This window comes from Haliotis rubra, unplaced genomic scaffold (genome assembly GCF_003918875.1).
Source record: "Haliotis rubra isolate DU_JTF1 unplaced genomic scaffold, ASM391887v1 Scf320, whole genome shotgun sequence".
Lineage (NCBI taxonomy): Eukaryota > Metazoa > Mollusca > Gastropoda > Lepetellida > Haliotidae > Haliotis > Haliotis rubra.
The window spans coordinates 119,905-145,936 of record NW_025766992.1 but is presented as its reverse complement, the minus strand read 5'-3'; the positions used below and the strand labels follow the sequence as shown (position 1 = coordinate 145,936).

At 41.2% G+C, this 26,032-nt stretch overlaps 1 protein-coding gene across 1 annotated transcript in view; it reads left to right on the top strand.

Annotated features, from left to right (window-relative positions):
* The first annotated feature begins 329 nt into the window (after positions 1-329).
* Positions 330-26,032, top strand: part of LOC124283764 (atrial natriuretic peptide receptor 1-like) — a 111,230-nt gene continuing 85,527 nt past the window's right edge. Inside the window, exon 1 of the mRNA XM_046719782.1 lies at positions 330-2,262. Within this exon, the coding sequence (XP_046575738.1) occupies positions 1,584-2,262 (679 nt within the window). The 5' untranslated portion in view covers positions 330-1,583. The remainder of the gene's footprint in view (positions 2,263-26,032) is intronic.

Here is a 26,032-nt window from a genome sequence, read left to right as displayed (position 1 = left end):
TATCAACGCCACCTTCAATCTAAAAGCGACGTCAGTGTCGGCTAGGTATTAACCAACCTATCTGTGGTATAAGCATCAATAATTATTTAAGAAAGACGGCTAAGAACTGAGTTTAAACCAAATCAATGACTGCACAATTGGGATTGACAAGCATAGAATCCTAATGGTATCTGAACAACGTCGAGTCACACGGGATTCGGAGATATCGCGAGAGCCGAGACCCTATGTAATGGCTTTCCCCAAGCACAAGCATGCATTGCTCACAGCGTAAGGAATTCACTTCCCTCTGACAGAGAGCTGACTGGGTGTGTTTCTGTTGAGAGTGATCTGATTGTGTCCCTGTTGTGTTAACAAAGTGTTCCTCTTGTGGGTAGACCTGCATCACGGATAGGTTTCAGGGTGGATTTGTTTGTGTCAAATGCTTTTCTACCCGCATGTCGAGTTTGTTGGCGATAAGTCAATACCGTTTATATATAATAAATTGATCGTATAAAGGACTGTTGGTATACGTAGCGAACCCATGACTTTCCTGGTCCAAGGTATGTTGTTAAGCGTGACACCTGGTGACTGTGTGTGATCTCTAAGCAAAACACCTTACCTGTATTGTGTTCTGGAGCGAGGCGCGGCAGAGAACGTCCCTGTCACCGCTGTATTGAGCACTCCACAACTGTCGACGATGACGCTGTAAGAGATGTTGGATGTCAGCTACAACCGGCTGTTCATTCCATGTGGATTACCCGGGATTGTACAGTTGTGATGATTTGAGGACGGAAGAAATCTCCCTCAATATTGGATATTCAGGAGTTCTATTTCCTCGCGTCAATATTCAAGGAAGTTTCGCAAACATAAAAAAACCGATTTTGCCATGTTGTGGAAAAGTAACCTTTTACAGATTTCAGAAGGATCGTTCACAAAATCAAAATAGCCGATCTCTAGTCATTATCGTCCAGTTCATATATTAAATAAAATAAACAAAAAACAAATCCGTGAACGTTTAAGCTGTGGAGTGTTTTTCGCCGCCAGATGCTATTTGCGAGTGAGCGATGAGCAGTATATAAGCCCCAACTTCAACAGTTAACCTGTGTCTACATCATCAAACATCTCACAAAGCACAAACTCGCGAACAAGAAGTGCCTGATGGATAAGATTTTTTTTCAAGTGTGATCAGTTATAGTTTCAGCGGCAGAATGGATGGTATATACTATCTTTGAAGATGGTAGCTGTCCTTCCACTGGATGAACCACGTGACTTGGAAGAGCTCTCTCGCAAGGAGATAGGAAGTATACTTGGATCTTTTAACAGAGTATGGTTGTTCGATCACAGATCAGAGGTGGGCTTGTTAAAAGCCGGCACATCTGGAACCCGTCTCACCGGAGATATGTTTAGGCAGTCCACAGTTTACTATTCACGTGGCCTCTATTTCTACCTGTGTGAATACATTTGAAATATATCACCTTTTGAAGCAGGAAGTGTATCCTATTGTCGCTTGCTATACGAAATATACGCCAATGGATGTCACATGTGAAACAGGGAAAACTTGTACATGATATTGTTGGATATATTTACACTCTCTCCATGTCAAAATGAATATACGGGTATTCACATTAATAGTATCCTCTCTAGTCGGATATTCAAGACAAGGGAATGAACTTAAGATCGGGGTATTGCTACCCCACAAGGGTAAGTACCCCTGGGTGATTCAAAAAACGAGACCGGCTTTACAAATAGCTGTTGAAAACATCATGTTAAATATGACAGTGCTACCTCAACATAACATCAGTCTGGTTATACGGGATTCTCAATGTTCGGAGACTGAAGGCCCGTTAGAAGCTATAGAACTCTACATCCACAACGATGCTCACGTCTTCATCGGGCCGGCCTGCGACTACGCCGTCGCACCGGTGGCTAGGTTCAGCCCCCGGTGGAAAATACCTGTCCTGAGTTCAGGGGCACTGGTCAGCGCGTTCTGGGACAAATCGGAGTACAAACTACTCACAAGGATGTTAGGATCATACGCCAAGGCCGGCGAGTTCTTCTTGGAACTTATAAAAGTGTTTGGATGGACGAAAGCGGGATTGTTATACAGTGATTACAAACTTGACCCTAACAAGGGGAAGTCGAATTGTTTCTTCTCCATGGAAGCTATATACCTGGCGCTCAGTAAGACCTACAGATATAAGCCTTGGCACCATTCATTTGATATGAAAACTGGAGATGTTAATTTCAAGACTATTCTTCAAGAGGCCAGGAACAATGCGAGAAGTAAGTACAAAGTGATACCAACAAAACCACTAACAGAGATGTCGTTGTCAATAATCTGGTTTTTAACCCTATCCACTAACATGTCCCTCTTCCTTGGTAGCCTGAACGCTTTCCGGAACATTTTGTCTTTTTTTAACTGTGTCGTTAAGGGATACTTTTCTTTCGCTAAGTTTTAAGCTTCTTTATTTCTATAAATGGGTACCCGGTGGGATAAGTTATGTAACTATTAACCTTCTAGTGCCCCCGGGGTAATAATAATCAGATTGTATTTGAGCAGGATATGAGGCCAGGAAAAGCGCGTTATAAATATTGTGCATTATTATTATGGTTTACAAATCAAAATGAAAATGCAGCAGAGAGGGTTTGTGTGATCCTGGATTACACTATATTAGCCGTCTTTACTTCCCTCTCTGAAAATATTGTATTTGTTTATTCAACTCCAACGGTTACCTTGTCTTTCGTCCTTCCGCGTTCTCAACGTCTTTATGTGTTTATTTGTATGGTTTGATTTCTTTCCTTCTTCCTCTGACCGTCAATGATGTATGATACTTCAGCAGCCCCCCATCCTAAATATCCCCAATCCCTACCGTCGTCACATTGTTTGTAGCAGGCATGCTCTGAGCTCCGCGAGCTATGAGCAGCATTTGGAGGTATCATACACCCCATTGATCAGCAGCACAGCGGCGACATACGATATGTGGACAAGGTTTTACCACTAACCGGCTGTATCGTGTTACAGAGTAAACAATCCGCCGTCAATTGCATGACGTTTAGATCGATTTAGTAGTAGCGATGGATGAATACATACCCCACTGGGTGCAGAGTGACTGTGTATACCCTTCATTAGCCTTGCTCCAAGGCTGTACTGAGTGCTAAGCCCATGCATGTATTGTAATTGTCATTTTAACTATGAATTATTACATTAGAGACTTGTGTAAGTCTAAACCTTAATAACACATTACCGCACCTGTGGAGTGGATGACTGTTGTTTAATCCAGCAGTATTGAATATTACAGCTAGAAATTATCGAATCTGTAACCCCCAAAACAGCGGTTAACATAATGAGTAACGCTGTAAGCGACGACTGGGTCAGGACACTTCCATACGTTGTACACTACGACGGCCGTAAGACGTCACGGTTGGGTCAGGACACTTCCACACGTTGTACACTGCGACGGCCGTAAGACGTCACGGTTGGGTCAGGACACTTCCACACGTTGTACACTACGACGGCCGTAAGACGTCACGGTTGGGTCAGGACACTTCCACACGTTGTACACTACGACGGCCGTAAGACGTCACGGTTGGGTCAGGACACTTCCACACGTTGTACACTACGACGGTCGTAATACGTCACGCATAGATTACTGGGGTCCAAACGTAGCCTGAATTCCCCGTGTTGATGTGAAGATAACACACAATATAATCTACATGAGACATTACTGTTCTCATATTTCTGTCCCACTATGTCTCTTCACTATTTTATCATGATATTTTATCAAACAATATCCGGGTCATTATACCTACTATTTCCCGGTCGCTGTTTAATGTTTTTTTCCAGTTTGATATGATTATTGCTTTAAAGCTTTGAACCATGGTCGTGATATTTGATGTCCATGTAGATTCATACATAGAATGAATTACCACCACCAGAATCAGCTCAACCGTTCATATATTTGTCTGTATTGAGTATATATATGTGATCAGAAGTGGCATAGATCGCCGCTTTCCCAACTTGCTCAGATGTCTGAATACTAAAAGGGGATATCCACGGCAGAGTAGGTCAAGCTGCACTTAAGAAGCCCAGTGTACAAATGTCCATTGTTAAGTACATGTTGGTATTGAGCCGGTTTACATCCCATGTATCATGGGATCTGACAGAGAGTGAAACCTGTTGATCTACAAGCCATCCACACACGGCATGGCTGCTTCGACGTCTCATCGGAATATGTGACCGAATATGTGACACCCTATGTGACCGAATATGTGACACCCACCCAACCTCTGCCCAGGGAGTCCCTCACACTCTCACTCGCCGATTCACTAGTTTCTCGAATGTTCATAGACTAACAAGTAGTCTCTAAAATGAACATATTTTACTGAAATAGGTTCACTGTAAAAGAAAATATAAGATAATGAAAAGGAGCCCTGAGACCTTCTTCATTTTCAGAAGCTGAGGAAATCTAGACTTGCCACATTTTCTAGACTTGCGTGGGCTTTCTTGGATATATTTGCTTGAGGGCCTGTACGACAGACTAGAATGTTCAGTACCTTCTTTGTAAACGATAGGCCAAGACAGTATAACTGAAAGTATATGTACCATCTGACCGTTTCCCCAGCAACCATACCGCGAAGTAAATCTTTGCCTTGGTCATATTGTCTCGCCTCATTAAGAATACATCACATATCTTCATTTTTTGACAGAAGAATCCATCTTCTCGAAATGTTAAAAAAAGAAAACATATTATTGACCTTCCCTTACTTGATGAATGTTTGCTAAAAATATAGTACTAGATGTTGCCGGGTAATACGTATTTGAAACTATATAAGAAATGAAAAATATACAAAGAAGCTTAAACAGACCGTGTAAGAAGTTTGAAGATCAATGCCTCAGGAAAGACCTTGCAATTAGACTGAGCGCCGGTTTGGTGCTCAAATTTAAATGCATACCTTTATGTCGTATTTGCATAAATCATTACAAGAGTAATAGACATGTACACCCCCCTCCCCGACTCTCAACAAACAAGAACAAGAACAGTTCAGCCGCCATGTATGGTATTAAATCCATTATCGAGGTGTAATGCAAGGACGGGTTTAGCCGGTGTAATATGACACCACAGTGTTGCATAACGTCCCAGACAGACAAACATGTTTGTTTAGATAGTATGTAACCGGAGAAGCCTCATATTATTAGTTGTCAAGCATAAACAACCTCACCTCGCGTCCCTTTGATTACAAACGCTAACGAAGCCCACCCACATAAAATCACCTTTCAGGGTGACTGTGCACGCGAACATTATTATCGAAGATTGACAGATTTGTTTCCTCTTATTCCAAACATCGTGTTATCAACATACCATCAACGGACAGATTAGCATTGTTGTTCACGTTCCTTCCATGCTTGACCATTGGTCAGAGCTGACCGCTAGTTCGGGGTCAGCAATAGAGTATCCCATAAGCTCCTCATAAAAACATCCGTGATTGTACCTCAATTTCCAAGGTCTCATAAACAGAGCTGCTAGCTCAGAAGATAATGCCCCTTGCATGTGTCGCAGACATTGGTATTACAGCTGGCCACAATCTCGCATGTGTATCAGGAGGCGATAACCATGTTCCACGAGGCTCAATCCGTACACGTGTTTAGACGCATGATAACATTGTTACCTTACAATACTTCTCAACCACTACAGCCGGTCATCGCTGATTCCTCGTGTCCAATTCTTCTAATTTCCAAAAGGTATTACCTCCAATGGAACGTCCAATGGAATCGTTTCCGGCTGGTGACTGAGATATTTAGAATAACATGACGATGATATCATTGTGTAGGTTTTGGATCGTATTGTCATAATATAATATCTTATACCTGACGATCCGTTTTCAGTTATTTCTTTGCATCCGAGATTCGCCTGACAATGTCAGTATATTCCCTCCAATGCCAAACGTGAAGATCCGGGTTAGAACTGGTCTTCAGTAACCCATGCTTGTCGTAAAAGGCGACTAACAGGATCGGGTGGTCACGCTCGCTGACTTGGTTGACACATATCATCGTATCCCAATTGTGTTGATAGATGCCCATGCTGTTGATCACTGGATTGTCTGGTCTAGACTCGAATATTTACAGACCGCCGCCATATAGTTGGAATACCGCTGTGTGCGTCGTTAAACAACAACCAAAAATACAAACCCCCAATGCCCGTGTGTTTCACCAAGTGGTAAACGGACAACACCTGCATCACTTAGGGCTGTCATCCGGCATTAACTAGGCACGTCGTTATATAACTGGAATATTATTCAAAATGGCATCAAACCAAACTCACTCACTACTTTATAGTATGTTCTTCACGGACGCCTGCTTGTCGTAAAAGGTGAAAAACAGGATCCGGTGGCCATCTTTGCTGACTTTGTTGAGGCATGTCATCGTATCCCTGTTGTGTATTTCGATGCTCTTGATGTGAATTACAAGATTGCCTGGTCCAGACGCGATGTAGACCGCCAAATATAATGCAGGGTTAAACAACAAATCATTCTCTTCCCACAGAGGTTACTCCTGTCATATCTTCCTACGTAACCTCTGTTCTAATACGGCCATATTTCCCGGTTCTCGTAAAATCCCCTAGCGGCAAAAGATCGCAACACAAATTATCTCCCTTCTTTCTATCCAATCAGAACACCTGTTACATCGACTTAGATTCAACTTGACTAACACAAGCAAATGTGGGGCCACAAATATCCCCCATCTGCCGGGGACTTGTGTTGATGTTACACACAAGACGTTTAATGGCTAGCTTGTCCGTTGTCAACGAGGGCGATGGAGACGCCACTGATCCGCCATAACATAACTGAGTTCTGTCTAGAAGAAACGTTTGCGCATCGCGCAGGGGAAGAAGTTTAGTTTTCTCGAAGCATACGGAAATTACCGAGGCCTTGCGAATGATCACTTTTGAAACAACGTTGCTGATTGCACAACTAAATCTGATTGTCTCCAATCACGAGTCTTGAACGCTCACACCATGAAAGGGCCGTATTAGAACAGAGGTTACGTAGGAAGATATGACAGGAGTAACCTCTGTGGGAAGAGAATGACAACAAATAAGCATAACACATAATACTCTATAGCATTATATACCCCTAAGTGAAACATCTCCCAGTTGTCGCCTACCTGCCTACGATGTATCGAATATTGCTAAGAGCGGCTTAAAAGTAAACTCACTCACTCACTCACTAACGGGGGATGGATCTATCAATACTGTATGAGGAATACAGGCAACACATGGAAAAATCGTACATTTTTCATGGGATAAAGGAGCGGAAGACCGGAGTCTCCTGTAAAGCGTTTGCTCGTCGTATCAAAGGTCCCAGTTCCTTTCCCAGTTGGGTACAATATATAAAGGCAATTCTGATGTCCCCGCTGGAATATTGGCCATATTTTCACTGTGCAAAATTATATTCACTTCGTATAACTGTTTTAATCTTCGAAAGCACTATGTACGGCACACATTTAGTCTTCAGAGAAAGCCTAAGGTGATAGCCTAAGCGATTCGCTAAACGACCAACAAGAACATCTTCACAGTTGCTTTAAATCGCCACGATTGTTGTCACCAGTTAATGTGTATTTCAGTTAACGCAGACATAAAGAACAACGGTGGATCATTTTCACAATAACTGCGAACAATAACTGACCCGGCCTTTTAAACTTTACAAACCATTGCACACCAAATGATATTACCCAGACCGCCAGAAACTATCTGAATATAATGGAATGACTGTTTAATAGGCTGTTGAAGGCAAGGATTACAATTCCGATCTCTGAATGAAGGATCCGACACATATAATTTCGCTTAACAGCCATTGAACAATTTTCTTTTATGAGACTTGAGAGCAATGTTTCTTCTACTGTTACTGAAACATTGGTTCTCTTAAACCGGACCCGTGTAAACCGCCACGGTGAAATCAGACGAAGCTCGAAACGAATTTAGAAATAATGTTTTATACAAAAACACAAGCTTACAAATCAACGAAACGTTCTGCCAAAACACAATTGACGCTTGGAGAACTAAAAATACAATATTTCTGAATTGCTGAAAGCACAGGTTTCAACTGTCACCCATAGCTCAACAGAAAATCCCCTACCTGAAAATAGAATAATCCGTTCTTAACATTTAGTTGGGTTCTTTTCGACGCCTTTGAGATCAGACTATAGTTCCGACTATGGAACATATTTTCAGCGGCACGTTGGTGTATCTATTCAGTTGTCAGTGCCAACAGGATTTGCACATACGTTCTATATCTATCTGAAATTATTTTTTTGCGGAACAATTTGTTTCTGTTCATTGTTCATCATTGTTGACAGGCTTTTAAAACATTCTGCTCGACATATTGTATTTTGTTTTCGCTGAAGTAACCTATCAAATGTTCATTTATCTGTGGTGCAGTCTCTGAGATGTTTAGTGCACCGTTTCAACGTGTATCTGGGGCGGTGAGGTGAGCTGGTAGTTCGCTCGTCACGCCGAAGACCCGGGTTCGATTCCCCACACGGGTACAATGTGTACAGACCGTTCCTGGTGTCCCCCGCCGTGGTATTGCTGGAATATAAAACTATACTCACGCACTCACTTCAACGTGTACTTGAATTTAAATATCCATGACTGCAGACTTGTTCTCGTCACTATATGGCTTAAATAATGCCGTTGTGACGTAAAGCCCAACTCAACTCAACTGAACTCAATTCACTTCACCGTGCATCTCCTATATGCTCATAAAATTTCTTGAACAGCAATCGTGATACGGAATCTTAAGTAAGGATTTACTGGAAAGTTGTCTCATCAGAAAAATCAGAATTTCTCTATTTCTTGCCTGTGTACACATACGACAAGGCCAAGGAACGCCACTTGGTATGCGAGTCCTGCTGTCCGTCCAGTCGAAATGATTATCTCCACTGACCACCAGGACAATGGTCATCTCGTTCCAAACCAGCAATAAGTTTGGTCAATATGGATATCAATATGTCGGGAAAGTGGGAAAATTGTAAAATGAAGATTAATTATGCTCTGATTGAAAGGGCGGAGACGATTGTCCCAGACGGCGGGGACTGAATTGATCTCCAGGATAAGCAAACGTCAGCTACGACAGCGGTCTCAATGTTTATGTACACAGGTAGATAAAATGGCGTCTGGAACTAGATGAGGTCCTCATGCTAAATGCTAATGATGCAATGAATATTCAGGCAGCAAGACTACAGACATGACGTGCGTCTTTTATAGGACATTGTCTAAGATATTGATTGAACGAGAGATAGGTTCACCCTCAGTCATATTGTCAATATGAAGACATTTTATTAGCTATAATGTCTGCATGTTTAAAGGTTTGCCAGCGAACATTAAACATTTGTTGTCATTTCTTAATTTAAACTTGCGATTGTAAATCTGACCATACCCTTCAACGATGTATATCTGCTTTGTGATTTTATAAGATTTCTCCATTTTACTAATTTCCAGTAAGGTATTTGTCTAAATAGTTTTGGAGCGATTTTGATTGTTCTTGGAAACTTCATTTATCTGAATACAGAGTTTCAGAGAGCACTGTGAATGACTGTATGTTTTTGGATACACATGTCCCAATACCTGTGTGAATTTTTATTGCTCTATCATTACTTTTTGTGTAATTTAAGTTATTAAAGAATCACTGATAACACTGGATTTTCACCTATGCGCTTCTTTTTTGGGCCAGTGTATGTTTTGCTTCTGCACACACACACACACACACACACACACACACACACACACACACACACACACACACACACACACACACACACACACACACACACACACACACACACACACACACACACACACACACACACACACACGTGCCAGAAGTCTGCGAATTTCGACCTGAATCCTTTGTTTGTACTGATTCCGACTGTTGGTCTTGTAAACACCATGCCTTGTGAGGGTCCACAATTATAGTTACCGTCTGAAGCCAACATCACTTCTTGAATCCTCCACCCCTCGTTAAGCTGACATGCCGCGTAATACAGTTCAAAACAGCGTTCCACATAAATTGTTTCCGGGTTTATATTCTTTTACAAAGATGAATTATTTGATATACCCACCCTGCCAATAACAGTAATGTTCTTAATTTTCTGATTTTTGGCCATATACAACCGTTTTTGTTTCAATTTGATTAATTCCGAAATTAATATGGTTGAAGTGTTTCCGAAACAAAGTATAACACAAATAAATTTCGTTAAGTGAGTGAGCTAGTTTAGTTTTACGCCGCACTCAGCAATATTCCTGCTATATGGCGGCGGTCTGTAAATAATGGAGTTTGGACCAGACAATCCAGTGATCAAAAGCATGAGTATCGATCTACGCAATTGGGAACCGATGACATGTGTCAACCAAGTCAGCGAGCCTGACCACCCGATCCCGTTTGTCGCCTCTTTCTACGAGCATGGCGACATTTCGTTAAAGTGGTGGTAAGAAAGCATATTTTACGCGAACATTATTGAACTAATGTAATCATTTTTTCAACATCTTTTTCACAAACTTAACGTTAACGTTTATTAATGAACTATTCACGCGTGAATCGAGCTCGGGATACACTGTCTGAGCCTACCCTTTGCTGCACGTGCATTCTAGGGATTCTAATTTATGAAAAGTATTGAAAATCAAAATGAAATTGTAGTTATGGTAAGGTTGATATGGTTTCGTCTTGAAAAGTCCCCAGCCCCCGTCCCCGTTCCTACGCCCCTGAAATAGACACAGCATGTCCATTTAATGTGTTCCTCCCTCTGAGTAAATGTCGCTTAAGAGTCAGTTTATACACTTAAAATGTATTTTGTTAAGTTAGCGTCATACATTCCAAATGTAAAATGCATATGACGCCAATGTACCGCCCCAGACCTTCCACACAACCATCCTCGGCTTTTCTTGACCTGATACCACATCCTCACGGATTGCACGTGCAACACGAAGCTGACAGAAATGTACACGTGTCCTTTGCAGAAAGTTTGGCAGGTGTCATTTAAAAATAGAACAGCGTCTTGATTTTCTTTGGTGAGTGAGGCAAGTACGGGTTAAGTTTTGAATTTTTCAGCTCTGTAAGGTAAAATGCACTCAATATTCAACACACCCGTAAAGACCCAGGCAATAACTGGTTTTCAACAACCCATGTAAGTTGTAAGAAGCGACTAACAGGATCGGGTGGTCACGCTCGCTGACTTGGTTGACACATGTCATCGTATTCCAATTGCGTAGACTGGTGTCAATGCTGTTATCACTGGATTGTCTGGTTCAGACTCGATCATTTACAGACCGCCAGCAGAAAGACAAAACGTCAACACTCTGGCTATTACGGTGAAGAACAGGCACCTCCAACACTGTGCCTTGGGCATACGGACTTTGATAATACTCCTGGAAAATGTCCCGTCACATTAAGCCTCAATTATGCATGTCCGATCAATATGAACATGTCTTAACTGACAAGCTGGACTGCGAAATTAAGGTCAGTATCAATTTGACCAATGACCCTATTTACCACGGGTCAATACACATGTGTCGGTCAGTTGTCAATGTCCACGCAGGTCGAAACTGCTTGCAGAACGGCCGGTTCCGTCATAGTGAATAACTAGCAAACATTCTGATGTTTCAAAGGCTTAGCAACTTTCCCTTGTATAAATACATAGGCAAGATTGTTGAGATGATCAGTCGGAATTGCAACATTTGAATCACTGATCTGGATGTAATGTCACGCAATTACCTGGACCTAAAATATATCGCTTGCCTTCTATAATGGCGAATGACGTAAGCATGTGAGTGAGTAAGTGAGTATGGTTTTACGCCGCTTTTAGCAATATTCCAGCAATATCACGGCGGGGTGACTCCAGAAATGGGTTTCACACATTGTACCAATGTGGGGAATCGATCCCGGGTCTTCGGCGTGACGAGCGAACGCTTTAGCCACTAGGCTACCCCACCGCCCCCGTAAGCATATGAGCTGGTTTGTGATCGCTGGTAACATGTAACGGCACTGTGGTCGCCCTATCCCTCTCTTCTGTGAAATATCTACGGCAGGGATTAAACATCGTATATATTTCACATACTTACATTTAAACCAGGCCGCAGCTGATGTGAAGGGGAGTTTATAAGTAGTGGTATTAAGTGGTATCGAAGGAATTTTGGCTTGTTACAGGTGTACTGCACCTGTATATTGCAAGACCGCGAGGTCACTACTCACTGCTTTGTATGTCAGGGGAAAACGTAGAAAGGTTGAGGCTTGTGCCTTTTGAAAAAGTTAACATTGTGCTTGGGTTTTTTTTCTAATGGGTAAGCTGCTTTTACTATGATACCGACACTAATAGGACGTGAGTGAGTGAGGGAGGGAGGCGGGTCCGTGCGTGTGTGTGTGTGTGCGTAGTTGCTTTCTTTTTGAAATATAGATCTACTTACGAAAGTATATCGAATAAAGAATGCAAGTGCTCAATATGAAAGCGTGTGTGTGCGTGCGTATATGCTTTCTTTTTTAAATATAGATCTACTTACGAAAGTAAATCGAATACAGAATACAAGTGCTCAATATGAAAGCCACTTATTAATCCACACCAACGACAAAGAAATAGCCCTTTCATTGCGAACTGAAAACCGACAAAGAAATAGCCCTTTCATTGCAAACTGAAAACCCGAATGAACAGACGTATTTGTGTGGCATTTATCACATGGCTAGATGAATCACTAGATACTAGATAGAACAGCGGTAATCGATACAGTCACGATAAGACTTTTAACGGTATAAAGCGATTGGCGTTATATTGACCCTGTTAGGGGTTCGGGCAGCCCTCCGTCATTAGCAGCATATCGATATGTCTCAGAACTCCACACAGTGCACGGTACACACCGAAGCCTTAGTGATTTGATCATTTTATTTAACGTGTCTGATCTGCTGATGAGATTCTGCAAGGTCGCATGATATATTACAGACAGTTGGTTAATGGGACAGATTATATAGCAGCTGATATGCGTTGGTGGTACGCTGATGCATAAAGGCGCGAACAAGAAAACAGGTTATGATGCAAATAACGATCACGTGGCATCTGAGTGAGAGTGGGTATGGTTTTACGCCGCTTTTAGCAATATTCCAGCAATAACACGGGACACCAGAAATAGGCTTCACACATTGTACCCATGTGAGGAATCGAATCCAGGCCTTCGGCGTGACGAGCGAACGCTTTAACCACTAGGCTATCCCACCGCCCACGCGGCATCTGAAACAAGGCTTCTTGCAAACTATGACAATATCAACCCGACACTTTTTGTTTCAATAGCGTGCCGAGAATTTATATAGAAAACGTGAAATAGAATATCGGTTAAACATCTTACTGTTTGAAGTAGTAACTAAGATTGATGTCAGAACTATTATATTCATACAATCACGTTTGCAGCCCTAGGGATGCATTGTTGCGTGCGTAATGTTCATGAGAACATCAAACTGTTCTACTGAAGGAACACATTAACCTTTGAGACAGCGGCTGTATAATTTAATTTAAAACATATGATGACATCGTTACTTCTTCATAGACATCTCAAGAATAACAGTAAATTCGATTGTTAACACAAACGAGAACAATAAATCAACCGACCTCTGTTATCAGTCAAACGAAGCTTGTAACAGTAAATGCTATAGACATCAATAGAAGATATGGTCAGTGTAGAAAAAAAAACTTTTCTTGAAATATAACGTCATCGGACCATGTCCTGCTTTCCGCTATTCAGATGATTTTGACGTTGGGTAATTGTTTAACAACATTGAAAAGGTATCAGCAAAACATCATCCGTGTTGGTTGGAAGAGGCGATTGGAATTTAAGTTACCGTGTTGGCAAGATAGCTGACCCGTTGGAGCTCCGTCGTGTCTCGACAGGGCGTTACCAACAATATCAACCAATGGCTTGTCTGACCAAGACGTTAGGAAGTAGTAAGGCACTATACTCATTGGTCACTTCTCGGTCAGCTGAATATTTTGGTCTCTTGGATATCAGCATTAGGACTTGTAGTAGTCGTGACTGTTACAATAATGTTGTGTTTTTATTTTATACAACGTCATAACGTTGAAAATGTGGTTGGAATAATGGGGTCGAGGTTTTAGGATGTGTGAAATAAACGTGTGGGTAAGCTTATGAGCTTATGATAAAGCGGCTTACAGCTCCTGACGTCATGAAGTCATGGTAATTTATGATGTAATGTTGCTGTGGATTTGGCATCTTACAACGTCAATGTAACATTATTGGTGTTATAACACAGGGATCTTACAATGTCGACATATCATTATTGGTGTTGTAACATCAGCATCTTACGTCGATATAAATTATTTAGTGTTATAACGCCGACATCTTACGTCGATATAACATTATTGGTGTTATAACACCGACATCTTACGTCGATATAACATCATTGGTGTTGTAACACCGACATCTTACGTCGATATAACATTATTGGTGTTGTAACACAGGCATCTTACGTCGATATAACATTATTGGTGTTATAACACCGACATCTTACGTCGATATAACATTATTGGTGTTATAACACAGGCATCTTACGTCGATATAACATTATTGGTGTTATAACACCGACATCTTACGTCGATATAACATTATTGGTGTTATAACACCGACATCTTACGTCGATATAACATTATTGGTGTTGTAACATCAGCATCTTACGTCGATATAACATTATTGGTGTTATAACACGGACATCTTACGTCGATATAACATTATTGGTGTTAACATTAACACAGGCATCTTACGTCGATATAACATTATTGGTGTTATAACACAGACATCTTACGTCGATATAACATTATTGGTGTTATAACACCGAATCATCTTACGTCGATATAACATTATTGGTGTTGTAACAAAGGCATCTTACGTCGATATAACATTATTGGTGTTGTAACACAGGCACCTTACGTCGATATAACATTATTGGTGTTATAACACCGACATCTTACGTCGATATAACATTATTGGTGTTATAACACAGGCATCTTACGTCGATATAACATTATTGGTGTTGTAACACAGGCATCTTACGTCGATATAACATTATTGGTGTTGTAACACACCAGGCATCTTACGTCGATCTTACGCATATAACATTATTGGTGTTGTAACACAGGCATCTTACGTCGATATAACATTATTGGTGTTGTAACACAGGCATCTTACGTCGATATAACATTATTGGTGTTGTAACACAGGCATCTTACGTCGATATAACATTATTGGTGTTATAACACCGACATCTTACGTCGATATAACATTATTGGTGTTATAACACAGGCATCTTACGTCGATATAACATTATTGGTGTTGTAACACACTGTCAGGCATCTTACGTCGATATAACACTTTTGGTGTTGTAACACAGGTATCTTACGTCGATATAACATTATTGGTGTTATAACACCGGTATCTTACAACGTCGATATAACATTATTGGTGTTGTAACACGTTCCAATGTCGATATAGCATTATTGGTGTTATAACACCGGTATCTTACAATGTCAATTAAAAACCTTATAGTTGGTAAAAAAGTCGAACGAAGTTATGAATTGAATGTTGTTGATAAGACCGATATTCCTTGAAGGCATACATGTGATTGATTCATAGAGATGGTTGTACCTGTCAACGTAGTACAGCCGTTCACGGCATCGTCAAGAAGCCATCAATATTGACTCGTGAAGAGACCTGCGCTGGGAATAGTTTTGTCAGCAACGCATTCGATGGCAGGATTCAGAAAGAAGATTATGTTTAATTTCCTGTTAACGTGGACTGACCGTCAAGTGAACTGTGTGATTCTTAGATCGCATGTCTAGATGCAGCCGTTGTGCTAATATCTACATAGCAGGGCAAGGTCAGAACAGCACAACACAAACACAGATATAAGTCCTTGTGTTGTTGACAATGCCGACAGGTATTGTTTAAGCTAAGATATATGTTGTTGTTTTTTTCTCCTTAGGAATGTAGGACAGTATCCTTATGATTCGAGTTTGTCCTAAAGACTTTTTCTAATTCATTTCACTGTTTTGCATCCAACCTTTGGTAGCATTGGCAGCAGATATCACACATTGGTAGCGAGTGTTCACAGGATGAGTGCATTATATTATGTGATGTTTTACGAACTTGTCGGCAATAACATTGCGAAGGACATCGCCAAAATAATTATCGTTACCGAGTATGAGTGAGTGAGTTTAGTTTTAGTTTGTCAATATTCCAGCTATATGGTAGCGGTCTGAAAACACTCGAATCTGGACCAGAGAATCCAGTGATCAACAGCATGAGCGTCGATCTACGTAATTTGAAACCGATGACATGTGTCAACCAAGTCAGCGAGCCTGACCCCGCTACCTGTTAGTCGCCTCTTACGACAAGCATGGGTTTGTGAAGATCAATTCTAACCCGGACCTTCACGGGTCTAAAATTATTATAGGAGACGAGGGGCATGAGGTACCTTAAAGGCTGATACAATGTTGAGTGTGACTGTTTGTATAAAGAGGTTCACTGTCCCCATTGTATGAAATGTCTCAAAATATATAAGTGGCATGACCACCAGAAGATCGACAGGATTGGATATTGTTTGTAAATTGTTATGACCTGCCGTTTTCTTCCCCAGTTTAATTCGCCTAAAGAATTATTTTATCTTCGCTGATTTCTCTATTCCCCCACCCTGGTTTTGCTTTTGAGACGACCCCTCCCACCTGTTTCTTTTAACAGTGATAGTGAGACTCCATGGCAGCTACATCCTTCATAGTTTCAGTGTTAAACTTATTATTGTTTTGTCAGCTATCGTGTATAATGAAGCTAAGTTTAATTACAAAATGGGCATTTAAAAAGTGTCCGTTGTAATACAATATCATCGCACACTAATTTGAATAAAGCCATGGTCTGTTCCAAATAAGTCGCCTTTGCCTAAGAAAAAACCCACATTGCTCATTCCTGCACTAATCTCTCCTCAGTAAAGTCCCTTTTCTACGTTTCCTACCTCCCTACCACTGAGACTGAACTTAGTTAACAGATATTTTACACTTTCATATATTAACTACATAAATTGTAGATATAAATGCGGAAAAAAAGTTGTATTCTATTTCCGACAGTAGTTCAGTGGTTAAAGCGTTCGCTCCTCACGCCGAAGGCCCGGGTTCGATTCCCCACGTGGGTACAATTAGTGAAGCCCATTTCTGGTGTCCCCCGTCGTGATATTGCTGGAATATTGCTAAAAACGGCGTAAAACCATACTCACTCAGTCAGTCAGTCAGCCTTGTAACCTAGGAACAATGTATTTGTAAATTTAAATGAAAGTCGACATTCAGTAGGTACATGGTGGTCTGGTCATGTGTTTACAGCAATGGTTATTGGCCCATCCCGTGATCTCCCTCAGCTTGTTATACCACTAACAGCCCGCACTGTTTCATCCGCCGTGCTATCTTTCCCCGTCACCGCCCGTCTTGATTGAGACATACTGCTCTTCCCATGGGCTCGTTTCGCGCATGAGCAGATCTGCTAATCTTGCAAGCCTGCGCAGAGCGTACTGCGGACCTTCGGACCCGGCGAAGCACACGAATCCGTAATTAGAGTCAATGGAAACAGATTGGAATACAAATAGGCCTGTTTGTGTTAGCCAGTGTCGCCGAGAACACTCAAACGATGAAATGCGCTTGTCTGAAAGGATTTATTTAACTCGTTTATACGTACTGACATTACGTGTCGAGATTCCACACTTAGCACGGGCGGTTTGACAAGTTTACAAAAACAAATTTGTTTTGAAACAATATAGATTCGCATTCACATGTGGACATCGGGTCTTAATACTTATTTTGGAAGTCAATTCGCTGAACAGTACTTTTGAAAATAGTCCAAGTTCAAGGAAACCGAAATAGGCCATTTTGTGTTTATACACTTTGTTCCAGAAGTCGATTAAATAAATACATAAATAACAAATTACACATTTAATTTTTGTTGTTATAAACGCAGTAATGTCGTTACACTGTCATTATTGACGTCATTTGTTGTATCATTCTGGACAAGGCGTTCGTAACCTTACGACCTGTCGTAACTCTATGGTTTATTATAGGCTTACAAATGCCGTAGGGCTACGAACGTTTCGTGAAATGGGACCCTAGTCTACAGTCTGTGCTCCACATGCAAGGGGTCCTTATTTCACTTAGTACACGTGTACTGGGTTCGATGTTACTGTAACCGAAGTAATCTTGATTGAAACCATTTTGATATATGTGTGGTTTCCCTGAAGGAAAGAACGGATTCCTACAGCACGATACACTTCAACCACCTTAATAAGTATCGGCAACAGATCCAAATATATGAGAACTGTCAAGAACCATATGCTTCGAAAAAATACTTGATTGTTGTCGTGAACTTTCGTCGGGCAAGATAATTAAGTTTTGTTGCCGCGAGCTCTGGTTATAAACTTTCGCTTCCGTCCCTCGGAAGGCAATAGTGCAAGAAAATATCCACTGAGTGGGAAGCCGAGCATGCAGCGGTGTTCTTTTCTGTGGGTTGTACATTTCACACTGGGCACTCATACAAAACGTCTTCGTGGGGCACTTAGAGTAATCAGGGAAGCTTCGTACTAATGAAAACGGCAAGGTTTTCACTTAATCAAACGCCTCCAGAAACAAAATAGGCATTGTGGGATTAAGAAAGATTATTGTGGATGGTTAGTGATGGAGAGGTGAAGTGAAGGGAGATGGTTAGTAAAGGGAATTTGTACTAATGGGACGACAACCAGTCAGTGAGAAACAAGCTTTTCAATGTTGAAAAAGTGTTATATCTAACTCAGTAGAATTATATTTTGAAAATATTTGTCTTTTGTTCTGAACAATACTGATAAATTGTTATGTAGGGTGTTATTGTGTTTTGTAATTGATCTTCAGTAACCCATGCTTGTCGTAAGAGGCGACGAACGGGATCGGGTGGTCAGGCTCAATGACGTGGTTGACACGTGTCATCGGTTCCAAATTGCGTAGATCGATGCTCCTGTAGTTGATCACTGGATCGTCTGGTGCAGACGCGATTATTTGCAGACCGCCACCATATAGCTGGAATATTGCTGAATGCGGCGTAAAACTAAACTCACTCACACTTCCTACATCACCCGCCATCCACCCACGTTAAGTTGACGAGGATGAAGACAGATGATGGGAAGATGGTTATAATTTCTTAGCTTAAGTTCCAAATCACTGGTTTATATACACTGGGGAACGTCTGGAGCCTAAACTGTATTCCCTGGACCGCGCGGATCTCTACAAAATAATGATTTTTGACAAATACTGATTTACCTACCATCGGTACGAAATGTCATATCTCTGAAGACACGACTCACGTGGAGGAAGTGTGTACTCGCTAATCCCAGGAACATATTACAATTTACTAATTATTTGTTATTGTGAATTTCGCGACAAATTTCCAGACTAACGACTCATTAACATAGAGGAATTCAATTTATGTGGTATAGTGTTCAATGACAATGTCGTTTAAAGTTTGTTGCAAATAGTTGAAACTTTGTTGGGAGAGATTTAGTCAAGACGTACGCAACAACTGCCCCCCACACACACACACACACATACCCTCCGAATGGCAAAATCAATAACGAATAGCAAAATCAATAAATGGAATTTGTTCAAAACGTTTATCCATCTTTAAGATTCCGATTGACAAGAGGGGCGGTAGAGTAGCCTAGATGTTAAGGCGTTCGTTCGTCACGCCGAAGACCCGGGTTCGATTCCCCACATGGGTACAATGTGTGAAGCCCATTTCTGGTGTCCCCCGCCGTGATATTGCTGGGATAATGCTAAATAAAAGCGGCGTAAAACTAAACTCACTCTCACTCCCGATTGACAAGAAGCTCCCTAAAGGGCTGTGTGAAAAGAGAGATGACTTCAACTTCTACTTGTCAACTTTTCCTTTATGAAGAGCGACGTTCTTGCTTCTCCCGCCTCTTGTATCTACAAGTCACAACGTTTGAGATACAGTCGAGCGTGTGCTTTCTTCAAATGTGCCAATTAGCATCGTGTGATTTTGGGTTATAAGTTTTTTTATCAAGTTTCAGCGTTAAAGGCGCCAGTAAAACTGTTACTTTTCTAAAAGACATTTTAACATTTAAAGCATCAGCAACACAAATGATGCCCTATGCAATTCTCCATGTGGACTTGCTCTCTAAGTTCGCATTCTGTTCTGGAAACAAGTACTTGCTGTTGCATGTGGTTAGGTGCGCTCACGTTTTCGTGAACACCTTGTAACGTCGCTACTTTACAGTGGTTTATTACGATATGCTTTTGATATACTCCTGATTTTACAATCGAGTTTAGCAGTTCAGGCAAATATTCCGGTATCGTTAAAAGACCCAATGGTTGAGAATTTTGCGCGCCACAGAAATGAGCGAGCTGTACGCACAAACATACCGGAAAGGCGCAGAAAATTAATTTTTACATTTTACATTACAGAATATTCACCGTACCTAATTCTCGACAAGAAATATAAAGTTCTTTTTCATAAACGTAATTATTACATTTTAAGGTACAGGGCTCTAGACTATGTAATGCCAATCTGTACCTTCAAGTTAGTAAATGAGGGCCCTGAGGACCCTTAGTTTTGTAAAATCTTTCAGCAATATTCCAGGAATATCACGGCGGGGTACACCAGAAATGGGTTCCACAATGTGTGGAGAATCGACGCCCGGTGTTCGGCGTGACGAGCAAACGCTTAAACCACTAGGCTACCCATCGCCCCAGTAAAATCTGGATGTAAACATATTCACAAGAGACATGTTCTGGTGCGCTGACGTTAAATCAGGATTCATCTGCTTATTGAATAAAATACGACACACAAAGAGGACCAGTGTTTTTGTCGCTGACTTTTCCATCCGTTTATTTATCGCTCATAACAGATGTCGGATGCTAAATTTGGACATTTACAAAGAAATTAAATACCTTCTGTTCAAGAAACTTGCACAGGCTAGCTAGTTCTGTCTCTCGGTTTGGTACTAATGTGACTTGTGCAGTGCAGCAGTGTCATGATGGAGAATATTATTTAATCAACGCGATTGTTTAATGATTATGATTATTGTTTATGTTTATAATTAAGACCCCGTTCGAGATTTGACGACACGAAGTCCATATTGACTGTTAAGGCTTCAACCGTTATGTGTTTTCAAAAATACACAAATATAGCTAGAATTTTGAATATATCTAGTCTTAGTAGATTGCAACAAGAAAAACAATATCGTGTGTTTACGGAAACGTGTATAGATATAACGTATAATAACGGGAACTTTTATGTTAACGTATAGAAAAAACTTCTAGATAGTATGTAGCAAAATGTTTGTTGAGATAATGACCCAACTCACATGTTGGTCTTAGCTTGTAATATTAGCATGTGATATTAGCTTGAAATGTCAATGGGAAACTTGTTTTTCACCTGATACTAAGACGATTGTTGTATATTTCAGCTGTGCATGAGGTTTAGATGAGGTTTAGTCTGTGAAGTTAGAAATTGAAAATTATGCATTTTGTTACTGTTGTAAAACAAAAGCAACTTGTGTCTGTTGCTAATAGCGACTAACATGTCTATGACAGTACCCCACCCTCATACGGCGTTACGTATCACCTCCTAGCCGGCCACATTAGTGAACTCTCTGTGAACAGTCCTCGAAAGAAGGATTCGATTAAACTCCACTTTACTCGTCTGACAATTCCAATATGGTGACGTCGATCAATTTAGCGAGGACAGATTTACCCTAATTACCCAGGACATTGTATCAGTTTCTCACACGACACTAATGAGTGCGTCTAGACCTAGACAGGAATGTACATTTGGCGACCCCAGATCGTGGTACCAATCTTGCATCCATCCAGCTATGGGTATCTTGATAATAAGGAGGCGCATTAACGCGCGGTCGTTTACAGAACTCACTGGTATGTTTATCAAAAAGTATCTGCCATTCTCGTCGTCTGAGTGATATTTCTCCTATCGATGATAACCACTTCAAAGTTCTTTCGCATGTCAGAATAACCTGTTCAAACTGCTTTTTCATATTGATGAAAACTGGTCCCAAGCATTTTCTCGTATTATTATTATTATTATGTTTTACAGATTAAAGATAATATGCAGCAGAGAGGGTTCGGGTGATCCTGGCACAGTCAGGCTGGTAAGGCTCATCATCAGCTCAGGGCCCTTGCCCCCCTCTACACGCAGCCCAGACAGCGAATGGGACTTCTCCCAGGAAACGCTGCCTAGTCGAACCCACCAAGAACTTTCCGGAGAATATGAAGGCTCCCCAACACTGCAGCCTTCTGCATTACCCAGAGTGTCAGAAGGGCTGTACTCCCGGTGGAGAACCCGGGCACTCTCCTGATCTGCGCCAAGAGATCAGGAGGTACCAAACCAAGGGCACCGAGAACAATGGGGAGCCTGACGACAGTGTACTTGGGATGCAAGCGAGACATTTCAAAGGCGAGGTCCGCATATTTATCATGCTTTTCCTTGATCTTGTCAATCACATTCCTGTCAAAAGGGACAGAAAATTCAATGATATATATAAATTCATTGGCTTTATCAAAAAAGGACAAGATCAGGTTTGTTAGCTGGAATTCTTCTGAGGCTGTATATGGGCCTATTCCACAGAAGTTTGAAAGCGTCATTTTCCATGACGCCCTGGACATGTTCAGGGTCGTACCATGGATGGACCTCGGAGTCAAAGCCACAGGCATGTCGGAGACGGTAGTAAAAGCAGCGAGCCATGCCATCATGTCGTTTAAGATATGCTGTTTGTGCCAAGGAAAGGCATCCACTGACAAGGTGTTGGACAGTCTCTGTGAATTCATTGCAAAGACGACATTTCATATTGATATTTTCTTTAAGAATCACATTTAGGCGATTACGAGTGGGAAGTGACTGGTCCTGAGCAGCAAAAAGGAAGCCCTCAGTTTCACACTTAAGACCAGCCGACTTCATCCAGGCGAAGGAGTCGGAGGGATTGCTATTCTGTTCCACACCCTGCATGTACACACGATGCAATGGCTTCTCAGAAAGCTTCTCCACAAAAGACCGACTCTGGGCAGACTTGGTGAAGGACTTCACCTGGTTTACTCCCATCGCTGTACCATCCAGCAGTACATCGCCATCAGCAAAGTCAACCTCAAATTTCAGATTCTGTCCAACAACCTTGGCACGCTTAAAATAACTGTGGAATTCCTTGCTTTCATCATGAGTCTTCACATGCATCACCAGAGGATCATCCGATAAATAAATATGTGCAAAAGTACACAATAAAATTCTGTCATGAAGAGCCTCCACATTAATCAAACCCCGACCTCCAGAATTGATTGGCATATATACACGGTTAAGAGAGGAACGAGGGTGGTGGGCTCTGTTATCAGACATGATTATTATTATTATTATTATTATTATTATGTTTTACAGATTTAAGATAGTATGCAGCAGAGGATTATTATTATTATTATTATTATTATTATTATTATTATTATTATAGGATATTTATATAGCGCACATATCCACGCAAATAGTGCATGCTCAAGGCGCTGGTATTTTTTCCCTCGATCATTGGATGTCAATCTCAACGGCACATCGCATTATCAATCTCAACTCCCTGGGGAGTATACAGGTCTTGCAGCCACTAGGCGCACTGAGTTATTGTGGCTTTCTCATCCTAACGAGGTAAGATCAACTACTTCCAACTTCTTTCTCATGTCAATAACTGGTCAAAAGCACGCTTCGTATCACGGAAAACAATTCCAAAGTACTTTCTCATAGAAAGAATAACTGACCCAAAAGTACTTTCTCATTTAAAGCCAAACCGGTTCAAGTCCCTTCTCATATCAAGGATGAGCGGCCCACAATTCTTTCTCATGTCGAAGGGGGCAGTGTGGTACATGGTAGCCTCGTGGTTAAAACGTTCGCTCGTCACGCCGAAGACCCGGGTTCCATTCCCCACATGGGTACAATGTGTGAAGCCCATTTCTGGTGTCCCCAGCTGTGATATTGCTAAAAGCGGCGTGAAACCCATACTCACTCACTCCCAGGACGACCAGGATTAAAATGCCGATTCAGTTGAGGACTTTACAACACGGCACATTTTCCAAATTTCTGTCCAGATGTATCTCATGCCAAATGAGAATCAACGGAATACTTGGGTGTCAATAGCCAATTTACAATGATCACGGTTTATCGGCAGCACATTTAACCGCAATGAAACATTCTTAATTCGAAGTCCACCGGACTATCGAATATATCGGGTTGTGCGTGTTCAACTTTGAACTCGACGATTAGACCTCCACGTTGTTCCCTTATTCGTTTCTACGAATATATTTTTCTATTGTCCGCAAGGGAATTTTTCTTACCTCTGAATGAGCATAAATACATGTATATCAAGTAAATACATAAAAACATGATCTTAATTACATACACATTTTCAAAAGCATGATAATGTGGAACATTATAGGATCTTCACTGGTCCCTCGGGGGGCATGGGTTGATGTACCCTTGATGTTTGTTTATGCCTTCGGGCTCAGGGAACATAAACAAACATCGAGGGTACATCAACCCATGCCCCCCGAGGGACCAGTGAACAACGTATTTATCTTACTGAACACCTTAATGTTAGATTTGAATTGTTTGAAGCACGGGTATAAATGTTTTTGTAGCCATCGCTAGATTTTGCTGACAAGAAAAACAGATTTAGAGTTATCTCCCTTCCATCGATTTGCATTCGCAAAACATCGGTAATTTCCGTACATCATACGTGATTCAATGTTATTCGAGATAAACAATTACTACCACGAAGTACAGAATGAGTTGCCATTGACAGCGACGGCGGAGTTGGACCGATAGCGCAAATAGATACATACGGTTGATGAATAGGGGGATGATATAGAGTGACTACTCAAATACTATCTGTATCATATGGAGTTAAACCGAGCATCTCTGGCTGAACCAGAGGAAGCCGTTTGATTGTAAATGTATTCCACGTCTTGATATACCTCTAACCAACTGAGTAGTTAAAACAGGGTTGCAAATGTGTTACCGAACACAAAAATATATATCTTGGAACACAAACTTGCATAGGTATGGGAGTTCAAATATATGTTTCAGTTTGGTCTGCGAACAGTACAAGTAGAAGATTCAATGATCTCACAAGTCTTTGAATGGCATTTAGAAGTGATTTATATAGACACGAATTTTATGGATGTCAATTTCTGGATGTCAATCACTTGATGAAGGTGGACGAATATACTACGAAACGTCATGCCCATCACAATAAAGAACTTCACATCCATCAAATTCTTGCCTGGATGTCTCAAGTAGCGTTACTGAGTTATGCCCCTTGTTAATATAGCTTTTGCCAGGATCTGCTAGTTGAATAAATGACCTTGGCGAGTCCTTCAGTGCCTGTGGCTGAAAAGATCTGCTAACCTCATAAACTGCTTTACGGAGTTATGTTCTTGTTTGGAGTTCCTATCCGTGAATTCTCCTAAGAAATGTCCAATATCAAATATTTCATACTTTTTTGTTTGTTTAATGCAGCGCTCAGCAATACTTCTGTAACATGACGGCAGGCTAGATATAATTTCAAGCCTTTCGGGTTATGCTGATACAAAATCATCGTAGTAGCCAGATTTTGTACAGCACAAGATATACCTGTAAAACAGACTTATCTGATTTTTAAACCTCTAACCGCAAAAAAAAATAGAACATGTAATGAAGAGTTTCGGAGGGCAATGACGGCCGCTTCAACTGGCAGAGTCACCTGGGGGGGAGAAAGACAAATGATTTTGCTTCTGTAAATACATACATGGCCTGGAACGCTCTTGGAAAAACCACGAATACCACTTCAGACGCTCTTTGTGTGAAACACGGAATGAAACCACGTAGTCAAGCACCACAACCCTTCTCTCCAGTGACCATTCATCCTGATAAAAGCTAGCCCGGTTAGGCTTCCTCCTGTTGGTTTG